This window comes from Rousettus aegyptiacus, unplaced genomic scaffold (assembly GCF_014176215.1).
Source record: "Rousettus aegyptiacus isolate mRouAeg1 unplaced genomic scaffold, mRouAeg1.p scaffold_m13_p_11, whole genome shotgun sequence".
Lineage (NCBI taxonomy): Eukaryota > Metazoa > Chordata > Mammalia > Chiroptera > Pteropodidae > Rousettus > Rousettus aegyptiacus.
Window position 1 is genome coordinate 57,814,180 of NW_023416286.1, and position 13,051 is coordinate 57,827,230.

General features: G+C 38.8%; 1 protein-coding gene across 28 annotated transcripts in view; it reads left to right on the plus strand.

Annotated features, from left to right (window-relative positions):
* The window catches only part of DOCK9 (dedicator of cytokinesis 9), a 236,178-nt gene that overhangs the window by 147,787 nt on the left and 75,340 nt on the right, over positions 1-13,051 (plus strand). For 27 of the 28 annotated variants that reach the window (XM_036228861.1, XM_036228837.1, XM_036228844.1 and 24 more), the window contains exons 10-15: positions 1,623-1,697; positions 2,945-3,085; positions 3,400-3,603; positions 3,996-4,118; positions 7,617-7,699; positions 8,267-8,389. In XM_036228861.1, the coding sequence (XP_036084754.1) occupies positions 1,623-1,697; positions 2,945-3,085; positions 3,400-3,603; positions 3,996-4,118; positions 7,617-7,699; positions 8,267-8,389 (749 nt within the window). The remainder of the gene's footprint in view (positions 1-1,622; positions 1,698-2,944; positions 3,086-3,399; positions 3,604-3,995; positions 4,119-7,616; positions 7,700-8,266; positions 8,390-13,051) is intronic. The other variant, XM_036228836.1, reaches the window with a different exon arrangement.

Below are 13,051 nucleotides of genomic sequence, written 5' to 3' on the forward strand. Positions count from 1 at the left end.
TGACCCATCCCATGCTGAGATACGACTTTGCAGAAAGGAGCAGATGAGAGAGGACATTCTAATCTGACTTTATAGATTTAACCACGGAGATGGAGAGTAACAAGGACAACAGGATATGGATTTAGAGGCACCAGGCATGAGAAATAATGTTGGAAATGACTTCTAAGATCTTAGAAGCTCCTTTCTGTTCCCAATCCCACTCTTCCAGCCCCCTATCTGTGCTACCATATGTCTCTTTCCCTCGGTGCCTTCTCTTCTCCAAGTCTAATTCCAGGCTTCCTACAGTATGCTTCAATTCCATCTCTCTAGTTGTCTCCTGGATGTTTCCAGTTGAAAATCTCACGGGCATTTCCAAACTCCACTTTATTGCCTCTCCACAAACCTGCTCTTTCTCCTGCATTATCTATCTCAGTTAATGGATTGGCCAGTCAACAAGCTACCTAAGACAGGAATGTGGGACTTGTTATGGGCCTTGCTGTGAAACTGGGAGGTAATTGTGATAACCCAGGAGACACCAGATGGGCCTCTTAGTCTTTCCCTTTTTGATCCACTGCCTCAGACCTACCTGAGCGATGCTTCCAAAATGCAGAACTGGTTATTTTATTTCCTTGCTTAAAGAATTGCAGGATTTTTTGGAATCTGAATGAAATCCCCAGTCCTTAAGATGTAAATCCCAGTCTCATTTCTCTTTAATGCTTTAATGAATAACTTGGTTATTGCTCAGGTAGGACTTGTACCTTTGCACTTGCTCTACCTTTGCACCTGCAGCGCCTTTGCACTTCCTTCTAGAATGCCCGTCTCTCCTTTCTTGGCCAAATGTTCTTATACTTCAAGACTGCCACCTCCTAGTCCAGGTTAGCTCTCACTGTACCTTTTACCATTCTTACTCCCTATTTATATTCCACCTTCCCAGCTAGTGTTCCTTGGGGATAGGAACTTTATTTCATTCATGTTTGTGTCCCTAGTGCCTGACACATAGTAGGTGCTCAATAAACATTTATTGAGTGAATTAGCAATGTCCCCTCTTGCCTGCCATAAACACCTAGGTTATCCTTCAAGATCTGCCATAGTTTTTCCTGTCTCCCCATTCAAAATATCTTTCTTTCTTTTTCTTTGCTTTTACCATCAGTCTTAGGCAGACCCTAAATCCTTTCTATCATCTGGGCTCATTTCCACACTCAGTGTCTTATCTGTGCTGTTTGTCCTTTTCATTCAGCCCGAAATGTTCATGTTTTCCTCCTTTTTGCTGTCTCACTTTCACCCTTTTCTTCAGAGCTTGCCCTCTATTCTATTACTTTATGATTCCTTTCTTGATAGTAATGTTTAATTATTCTCTTTTGCTTTCTTTGTATTGATTTTGACTCTCCAGTTGATCGTTGGCTCCAGAAGGCCAGGGATCAGGAGTTAACCTCTTTTTCTTCCCCACAGCACTCTCTCCATGTGCAGCATGTTTGATAGTCTATCCTTGTTTGTTGACACGCAGCTGACTCTCCAAGATGAGGGCAGAGTGATCCGGCAGTCTGGCTCTTCCAGAAGGGGCTGTTTTCAAACCTATTTGGACACCCCTGTAAGAAACAGGTTTTTTAAATGTAATTTTTATTTTTTATTTATCTTGTTAACAGAGTACCAGAGAAGCAGAAATCAAACTGAAAAGTGAAAGCAGAGTTAAACTCTTTTACTTGGACCCAGATGCCCAGGTAGGAACTATTTTAATGTTTAAAATAATTGAAGAAATAAATCTTTGGACAGATTATTTGTTTGCTTATTTATTTTGGACTGACAAGTAATGTAACAACAATATATAAAATTCAGGGAGAGGAAGAAAAATCAGAACAACCTATAATCTCATTACTATAGCACAAAAATTAAGAATATTTGATATTCAAAAGATAGTTGAAAACTTAGATTTATCCAAAAACATTCTCCAACTCCACAAATAATATTTAGAGTACCCCATAAAATAACTATCAGAAAATAATAAGCGTTATTGCAGATGTCCAGAAGACAGTGATATTTCCTGACTAGCCCAAGTTCAGTCTGAAGTGTAAGACGTACAGTACATGTAGTCCACATCTCTGTCCGAACAAAACCCAAAACACAGTGCGGCTGGGTCCTCCTGGGCTGCCCACAAAAAGGGTTGCTCTGAGGGGCAACGATTCTGCTCTATTTCCTTCTGTATTTTTCCCCTCTTCATTTGTGGTCTATTTTATAAAACTTCTTTTCTCCTTTTAACTTTGATAATAAATATTTTTCTGTGTTTCTTCACAGACTTCATAACCATATATATTTTTGCTTCTTGACAGTTTTTTTATTTTCTGTGATAAAATATGCATAACAAAATTTATCATTTTAATTATTTTTAAGTGTGCAATTCAGTGGCAGTAAGTACATTCACAGTGCTGTGCAAATGTCACCCCTATCCATTTCCAGAACCTTTTTATCATCTCACACAGAAACTTCTCCATTAAACAATAACTTTCATACTCCTACTTTTCCTCTTCCCCACTAATCTCTATTTTCTGTACTTATGAGTTTGGCTATTCTAGGTAACACGTATATGTGAAATCATACAATATTTGCCCTTTTGTATCTGGCTTGTTTTAGCATAGTGTTTTTTAAGGTTCATCCATGTTGTAACTTATATCAGAATTTTATTCTTTTTTGTGGCTGAGTAATATTCCATTGTTTGTATTTATTGTATTTTGTTTATCCATTCTTCTGTTGGTGGACACTGGGTTGTTCATAACCACAATTTTTAAGCTCTGCATAATAATTCATTAAATAGATATACGATCATTTATAAACTTATAAAATAGTAACACTATTGTAAGTAATGAGTATATATGGCTTTTCCATATTTTAGCCAGTTTCCTTAAGATACATTTATTATGTTTTTTTTAATGTGAGGATAATGTATTTATGTATTTGCATTTTTTTTTTAAAGAAGCTTGATTTCTCATCAGCTGAGCCAGAAGTGAAGCCATTTGAAGAAAAGTTTGGAAAAAGAATTCTTGTCAAGTGCAATGATTTATCTTTCAATTTGCAATGCTGTATTGCCGAAAATGAAGAAGGACCTACTACAAATGTAATTTTCCTTAAAAATTTTTTTAAAAATATTTGAAGGTTTCAGATGTGCCCATTGCAGTGAAATCTGGACATGAAATTCCAGCTTCCGGTATCAAGGAAATACAATGTTTAAATCAGGATGTGGAGGGTTGTTTAGCCTACAGGGACAGGACGTTTGTGACAAACGATAGGGATCAAGTCCATTTCTCTTTAGAAGTAGTTTACATCAACAATCATAAATAGATTTAGTAGTTTCTTCTTTGATAACAGCATTCTTCTTTTCCCCCAAGAGTTTGAGCCACAGTGATGTCTGGATTGTTTTGTTTTGTTTAGGTAGAGCCTTTCTTTGTTACCCTGTCCCTGTTTGACATAAAGGACAACCGAAAGATTTCTGCCGATTTCCATGTGGACCTGAACCATTTCTCAGTGAGGCAGATGCTGGCCACCACATCCCTGGCTCTGATGAATGGCGGCAGGCAGAGCTCGCCTGCCCTTCAAGACATACTTCATGAGGCTGCCATGCAATATCCAAAGCAGGTGGGGTCACGAGCCCAGCCATCACGCTACTCAGATTTACCTTGCACATGCTATGTGAATACACAGAGACTTTGTAATGCACAGTTGGGGTGAGACTGTTGATTATATTGACAGCATAGCTAATTAGACGGTAAAAGCAAGCTGAGAGAGAAGTGGTTTTTGATTTCTCATTTCTTCTTTCTAAACTTTCTGCTAGTTGCCTCCCCACCGCCCCAAATAGCCTATTTGAGCAGATGGTGAATTATTGATCAGTTAACCAGTTTGGCACTGACTGCCTCTTAATGGCTCTACTGTTTCACTAGTCTTTGCTGCATTAGAACCTTTAATATTCATAGGATTTGTTTAATGCGGTTGTGAATTGTACCCACTGAAGAAAATTATTTGTCCCCTAGGGAATATTTTCAGTCACGTGTCCTCATCCAGATATATTTCTTGTGGCTAGAATTGAAAAAGTCCTTCAGGGGAGCATCACCCACGGTGCTGAGCCATACATGAAAAGTTCAGACTCTTCTAAGGTATGGATAACTTTTATGCTTGGTGATGATGAGTAGCAATTGGGGAAAAAAGGGTTCTCTGTTAAAACAGAAATACTTAAATAAATCAAAGTTAAACCATATTTATATTTAAAAAGATATATATACTACATAGATTTACTCTTATATTTAACCTGTGTGTCTGGTTTTCAATGAAAGGAAGTCCATGTGTAAATAAAATGCTTCATTTGGCTAGACTATCCTGATATCATGAAATAACTTGCAAAGGAATTACTATTAAAGCTTAGTAAGCTTTCTGTCATTACGAAGTACATAAGTTATATTCAAATAGAGTTCATTCCACTTGTTGATGTGTCTCTCAGGCTCTAGAATTATTTTGGGGTCCATTTATACTTAAGTATGAAACAATAAACCAGATAGACTAGGAGATGATCTGGCTCACATGGTATGTCCAGTAGTGCTGATGGTTCCGGTCTATTCACGTTTTGTCAGTCGGGGCAGGTTTTGGTGGCAGAGGTGGAGTGACTTTACGTAGAAGGCAGGAGGAAACATTATGTATATTTGGTATATGTGTAAAGTAGCATTCATTACTAAGGAGTGTGTAGGTGTGGATGTACTGTAGAATTATTAAATATTATAAGTAATCTAGTTGAAGACTTCCTTTCACACTTTAGAAAACTGAGGTTTACAAAGGTATAGTTACCTGCTCAGTGTCCCATAGCTAGAATGACCAAAGGTCACTTGACTGTCACTTCCTAGCACATCAAGCTGCCTGGGTAGACTTAGTTGTTGAGTGCTGTCCCTGCCAATTTACAGTATTTTTAGTTTAAAAATATTTTTTGTATAAGTGGTCATTTGAGAGAGGGCCCTGATATATTGACCAAGGACTTGTCAGCAGTAGGAAGGGATACCCCAGAGGCTCTAATGGAGGTTTACTGAGTTAATTCAAAGCTTTCACTCTTTTTGTCCATGGCCACCCAAACATCACAGGTATGTACACCAAGACTGAGGATAGTCCCCAAAGGACCAGTTCTAGGAGTCAGACACCTTGGTACTGAGCACCTAACTGGCCTGGATACTTTGGACAAATCATGTCACCAATCTGGGCCCTGGGTTTCCCATCTGTAGCTGAAAGATGATGTTACTACCTTCCCCTACCTTCCTCTCAGGGAGTACTAGGACCAAATAGATAATGTACAAGACAGTGCTAATATGGACACTGAAAATCATTGACCCATGTCAGACATTGTTATCAGTTATTACAGCCCCAGTCAAGGAAAAGCCCATTTGCCCAGGCGCATTACTTTAGACAGTATGCCTTCCTTGCTGATAAAAGCTGAGTAAAGTTTGGTCTCTGGAGAGAAGCTGTTTTATTTTTCAAAATCAAGTCTGTAAAACCGTGGATAAGAAGCTCTTTTAGCTCTTTGATGTTTTGATTAATAATCGATGAAGGCCCAAGATAGATCTATCCCCTTAAACGTGTATGCATCACATTTCCAAAGTCCATACACACCAACTTTGCTTTTTCTGCCTGCCACATGGACAATTCGAAATGTGGCAGCTCATGTTGGTGCCAAAGTCACCTATCACTGTAAGCTAGACATTATACTCCACACTGGTGCCCATTGGGCATCTGCCGATGTCTGCTCTTCATCACTTATGGGATGTAAAACTCAGCTATGTGCACATATTCCATTTGCAGAGAGTTAGACTCAACCAGCTCACATCGGAATAGAAGGTTCGACAGAGATATTACAGAAGGATGATTGTTTTCTGTATATCAAAATTACCTCATGTTTTCCAAGGTGGTCTGGACTATCATTTGGAGTAAATTTTTGTTTTGGAGGAAATTTTTATGAAAAGTGTCATTAGGTGTCCACTATGAATAGACTTTTTAAAAAACAATGAAAAATTTTAAAAAAAACAACTTAAAGGGCAAAAATGAGTTTTTCACTCTGACTTTCACATACATTATGTTCCATTTACACCTGTGGGAAGTCTGAGAGCTTGTTCCTCATTCACTGCAAGGAAGAGTGAAACTTATTTGAAGACTTGTGTTTTAGCTTTAAGTTTTATGTAAATATTACATTTTACTCCAAAACATCATGAGTGTTGTTAGACCCTAAAAATAATAGTTTCTTCCAAAATTGCCACTCCAGAAAGGTAGTCCCTATTCCCCTGTGACTGCAAACCCCTGTGTGCCCACTGGAACATACTCCACCTGAAGAAGAAAGGGAGGGGCTAGATGAGCTCCTGACATCTATTCAATCGAGACATGTTTTCCAGTTCACTCACAAAGACAGCAATTCCCTCAGCATGATGATGGTAGATTCATAATGTTTTGTAACTGGAAGGGGTAATGAAAATGTAAAACAAGCCTTTGTTTCCAAGGTATAGAAAGTGAAAAGTGGTCCCCAGGGAGGTGCAATGGCCTCTAGATTCACACAGCTGGTTTCAATTTGACTTAGAGACAAATGGCTCTATTGTTCTACTTCTGGATCTTCTAGATGAGCACTCGCAAACCTGGTACCCACAGCTCACTTGGAGGTCTTTTAGATGCAGGTTCTGACCCAGGAAGTTGTGGGTAGGGTCTGAGACTCTGCATTCCAGGTGATGCTGATGCTGTAGCTCTGCAGAGTACAGTCTGATTCATAGGCACTAGATCACTTTTCCCAAAATTGTTTCAACTTGGATATACTTAAGTAATGTAAAAGACCCTTCAACACCTCACTCAGATTCTGAATCGCTCAAAGTTTGTAATGGTAATAATGCAGTATCCCAATACAAGCCAATCTGGAAAAATTGTCATCTGCTTTAGCAATAGGGGTATTGTTGATTAATAGACCTGCCATGCATACATCTTAGGCCAAAAGCAAATCCGCTTCACTGTGTACTGTTGGTCAGCCCACAGCAAGCCAAAATTGATCATTAGGAAGTGAAAATAACAGTAATTTATGCTTACAAAGCAAGACTATAGCAATTGAAAACCCTGGCCTAACTTAAGTCAATGCCTATGATTTCCTAATAATAATTATTTATCCTCAAGCTGTGGAACTCTGGTGCACACAAGGAGCTGTGAAATCTTAGTATTTTCATTAGTCTTCTCACTTAAATTCTAGTAATGGAAAATACTTTGGTATGAATACCAAGTATTAGTAATTATTGATAATTCAGTACACTTATGATAAGTAGCCTTTAGTCATAAGGAACTACGAAAGCCTATGCCATGGCATGTTTGTTGCCTGTGAAAGTGACTTTTATATAAGAAAAGATATGATATTTTGAGAATAGTCCTCATTGTCTATTCATTGAAAATCACTGCTAGAGAATGCATTAAACAATATACTCTGCACTGGGTATAAATCCAGCTACATTCATTACAGCAAGATGTGTTTTTCCATGCATCTGGTACTACAGTAAGAGCTTATTTAATGAACATGTGATGATGGCTCTTTAGATAATAATTCTCCTGTCAGTGGGATGCAGCATCTCTTCCATATTTATTCTGATGTCTTCAAGGTTGCTCAGAAGGTGCTGAAGAATGCCAAGCAGGTATGCCAAAGACTAGGACAGTACAGGATGCCATTCGCTTGGGCAGCAAGGTAAGGGGAACATTGTCTTTGCCTTTGATATAGATATGTGAAGATAGACCAATTTATAGATCTACTGACTTGTTTATTGCCCAGAAACAAAGAGGATTTAAATGTGTAAAATTGAAAAATAAATAATCCCCATATTGGAATAATCATTTAATTGAGTCACAAAAAGGAAAGACAGTTGGAAGGTAGCTATGTAGAACTGGCAGGATGAGCAGGAGTGTTTACTGCAGGAGTGCCATTCCAGGTTTCAGCCACATGTCAGCAGCTGGGAGTAGGGCGGCCGCCCAGTGAGGCCTACAGATCCTCTTTATTTGTGATCTCTACTTCTTATGCATTTGACTGTGTATGTTGTTTCCTAAGCACAAGCCATTTGCTGGAAATGTTTTCTACGTAAATCGAGTTAGTTGTGTTCATCCTCATAAATATCTTCCATGTTTTTAGATAATGAGATTTCTGTTGGCTACAGCCAACGGAATAATAATCAGTCTTCACATAGAAACCAGAATTAAGTTGTGGATTTATTTTGGTCTTTTGGAAACTCAGTTTAGAAATGACCTTTGGCTATTTCAGGACATTGTTTAAGGATACATCTGGAAGCCTTGACAAAAATGCCAGGTTCTCTGCTCTCTACAAGCAAGACAGCAATAAGCTCTCCAATGACGACATGCTCAAGTTACTTGCAGACTTTCGGAAGTGAGTCTAAGGCCTTACTTATTTCGACACCAGAAAAATAGAGGTTGTTTGGTGGGGCAGGAGGAAGCAGGAGCAGCCTATAAATTGCTCCACTCTCGTACCATAGGGCATGTTGGATGAATGGTAATTTTACCTCAAATCCGTGGGATTTAACATTGCAAGAATATCCTGGTTAATTTGAATTCTATAAAGGGTGTTTTTGGTGGTCACGTGAAGATTGAGTTGGGGGTAAAGATGAGCCTGTGGGGGAAGGAGACCATTAAGGAACTTATGGCAAGAGATGGGAAGGGACTCAGCAAAGCCACTTCAAGAGGGAATAGGAAGAGGAGGACTAATTTAAGTCATGTCAGAGAGGCCTGGTTACTAGGTCTTGGTTTCCTGATTGGGTGTTACAGTGATAGTCTCAGATACATAACTTCCAGGTTGCTGATGTGCACAGTAGAGTGACTCGAGGTACTATTAACTGAATGGGTGATTGAGGGGAAAGGATAATAGCATATAGCACTTATCGTTTATAAGCATTGTTCTAAATGTTTTCCCTATGTTAATGAGTATATTAGTTTCTGAGAGCCGCCATAACAAAGCACCGCAAACTTGGTGGCTTAAAACAACAGAAATTTATTTTCTCACAATTCTGGAGGCTAGAAGCCCGAAATCAAGGTGTTGGCAGGGCCCCTTTCTCTCTGAGACCTCTAGAAGATCCTTCCAGCCTCTTCCAGCTTCCGGTAGCCCCAGGTCCTCCGTGACTCGTGGCAGCATCACTCCAGTCTCTGCCTCTGTCTTCACACAGCTGTCTTCCTGTGCGGCTCTGTCTGAATTTCCTTCTTATAAGAACATGACATACTGGATTAGGGCCAACCCTAGTAACCTCATCTTCACTTGATTACATCTGCAAAAATCCTCCTTCCAAATAAGGTCACATTCATAGGTACCTGGGGTTAGAACTTCAACTTACCCTTTGGGGACACAATTCAACCCTTAGCAATGCGGTGAAGAGAGGTTAAGCAATGGTGGAAGTCAGTCTGGCAGAGAATCAGCCCTTATCCACTCCATTATAAGGAGTTCATTTTTGAACTCATAAATAACTGATTTCCTTAGCTGGGGATGTGGGTTTTAGACTCCGGGAGAATTCTGAGAATGAGAAAGAACTGAGGGTATTAAAAGATATTGAAATGAAAAGAATGGCCAAGAGCCAGCTGCTACTATTCTGTACTATAGGAACCTTTCAGTCTTTTTTTATTTCAAAAAAATGTAAATCAAAGTAACAATATCAGTTTGCCTAGGACTCAAGAATGGCTGGTTAGCTTTCTTTAACTTCATTTTCACCTTTTTTCATCATTATTCTGATTTTCAGAATTCTAAATAGAGCCATCATTAACATCTCTTAAAAACCCTTACTTATAGTGAATAATATATTATCATGCATAATGTGTTGTCATATAACAATTATTATCATATTTTTATTTGAGTTGTAGGAAACTTTTAGTCTTGCCTGCAGAATAAAAAATTATTTTCTTTGAAAACTCCAGTCACCTGTAGTTAACTAGATTACAGTTTTCCCCCACCAGCATACAGTGCAAGTCTCAATAATCCTGGTTTAGGTCTGTCTGTATATACTCACTCAGGAAGGCGAACACACTATCGTTAAGGAAGAGAGTTTATCTCTATGACCTCATTTTTGAAAATAAAATATTATATACACACACACACACACACACACACACACACACACATTTTTTTTAAATGTAAATGAAGAAATGGATAGGCAAATAGCTAGCTAGATGGAAAGCTAGGCATAAAAATAGACCTATAGTCAATACACCAGAATGTTAGTCACAGTTATCTCTAAGGAATGGGTTTATGGGTAACTTTTGCACTTCTCATTGTATAGCTTTCCATGATTTATGTGGACATATTTTTAAAACTAACATTTACTTTTATATTTCAACAAAACAAACAAGGAAGTTTTTTTGTACGTGATGGAGGCTGAAAGCCTGTCTCAGAAGTTACTTCCTAGCTGGTTGGCTTGAAGATTCCCCTGGCAGCTCTTCGTGGAGGAGGCCCAGGATCTTGGATCTGGCTTCCTCAGCTGAGGCTGAAGGATGGGCCTTGACAGGGTCTTTAATTAACAAGCGAGGCTGAGGCCAAGCAGCAAAGAGCACAGACCTTCACTGGTTCAGAGCATAGGGCTCTGAACACAGGCATACCAGGCCTTCATGTGTGTGCTCCCAAACACATGCATACCAGGCCTTCATGTATGTGCTCCATGGGAAAGATTTCGTGGGAAGAGTTTGCTCCAGATGGCCAGTGAGAGACTCAGAAACTCGAAAATAGGGATCCAGTCTTATCGGCATCAGAAGGCTCAGCCACGCGAGGGGAGCCACCATCCGCTAAATAAGAATCCAAAGAAACGCAAGTGTCCACTGCCTGTGTTCTTCCCAGCAGAGTTAGGGAAGCAAAGGATTCTTCTTTCTTTCTCTCTTTCTTTTATTCAAACATTAATGTTTCTCTTTTTTTCCTCTTTATTTTTTTTATAGAGAATAATCTCATGTCAGTGGCTTGGGCACCAGCTTATATCTAAAGCTATTGTTTCAGCTCCCATGATTGTCTCAAAATGTCATTTAATAATGGATGAGAAAAATTTTCTCAAGCTGCCTCCAGTCTTTATAAAATAGCTGCCAGAGCTCATGAGCCACTTCCCGCTTTCTTTTGCAATAATTAGCAGGGGATACAGGCCAAGATTTACTAAGAAAACAATTCTGTCAGATAGATGATATTGCTGACATACAAACTCCAAGAAGTATTTAGATTTGGTATTTTACATTTATTTGATTTGCTCATGGTAGTATCTTTTCTAACTTCTGCAAGAAATCTGAAGGCATAAAAGCAAAGCATAGAAATAGGATATTTTCTTTAAAATATTCATTTTAATGCTACTATATTGAGTAATTTAGGTAAGATCACGCTTAGGTTTTTTGCATGAGACTTATGTCTATTTATGTGTGTGTTTATTTGTAGCTTTATGTTCTTTGTGCCTGAATTTGACATCCTTACCTTTATTTCCTTCTAGTTACAGTGTGCTCAAGTAGTTGGGTTTCCTTCTAGTTACAGTGCGCTCAAGTAGTTGGGGCTACTTGCCTTTCTCTAAACCCACTGTATACTTTCACCCCATCACACTTTGCCCTCTGCCTGAAATGTGTGTCCTTCGTGCCCACATCATCAGCACACTCGTGACAAACACATTCCCCTTCTGCTTTTGTCTTTTGGAGAGAACCCTACTCATTTTTCAAAGCCCAATAATAAACTCACGTTTATGTTGGGAGACCTGGGCCAGTTCACTAGTCTTTTCTGCTTGCATCTTCTCTTCTTTTTAAGGAAGATCATAACAGCCCTGCCTCTTAGAACTGTGATGGGAATAAATGAAAATACATGGCAGGGTGATTTCTCTCACTGCGAATACTAGTCTCATCCCCTCTTCCTTCTCAATACCCTAGATGTCTGTCTTCTAGTAGAGGTTTATACAAACGCTATGGAAGTAGTTGTCATTATATGCCTCAAGTAATTGACAGTATCTACCAGATTTGTGGCTTCTCAAGGACAGGAATCATTTCTTGTTTATATTCTCTCCATGGTTTCTAATGTGGTACGTGTTGTATCTCATTGTGAGCACTTGATAAATGCTGATTGAAATTTCTTTTAGACATAAATTCAGTGATTTTGTTTAAATAAAAGCATCTCAAATTTCTTTCAACCACATAATTTTTTTAAGTGACAGATACTTTTAGGGAATATTTTCTTTTACAAAATACAATTAGAAGATTAGACTTACTACCAACAGCAGACCCAAACGTGCCTACAGTGCCAGTTAACCACATTAATAGGTCAGTAAAGGAAGAGAGGGTTTTGATCAACTAGAAATGGCTCAAATACAAAAAGGTAAAATTTTATCAAGACAAAAATTAAGTCCTATTCTGATTTCTAAAATCATAATTATATAAATATGGAATGGAGAGATAGAACATGATAATAAAACATATGGGAAAGATTTGGGGATTGTAGGTGATTTTAGGTGATTGTAAATTTCACGCAGGCCACTAGCCGTGGCAACCTAAAAGCAGTAGCATTTTGGCTGCATCAGTAGAAGGGTGTATTGTTCAAAAACCAGACAGCTGTCCTGCCTGCTCAAACCACTGGGCCTGATCTATGCAGTTCTGGGGCCATGATGTAAATGGGACATTCTTCTAGGTGAGAAATGGAATTGGAGGAACGTGCAAAAGGGCTGAGAATGGAGGACTTCAGAAAGGTGTGGTAGCTACTTATAGATGATTGAAAGGTGTTCCACAGAGAAACATAACGAGGCTTGTAATGAGTGGAAGTTTCAGAAAGGAAGAGCAATCTGGGTGTCAAAGCAGCTATGTGGAAAGTTTCATTGTCACTAGAAAGGGTTGAAGCAGTAACAGGGCTTGTCGGGAACATCACAGAAGAGATGTGTGAATTGGATTGAATCAGACAAAATCTGAACACCAAAAATTTCATTGAGTACATACTTTGTATTCAGCTGACTTCTAGTTCTGAATTTTCATGATTCTAAATGAGCCCAGAATGTATGGTAAGGGCAAGGTAGTTCAGGAATACTTTAAGATTTTGCTGATGTTCTTATCT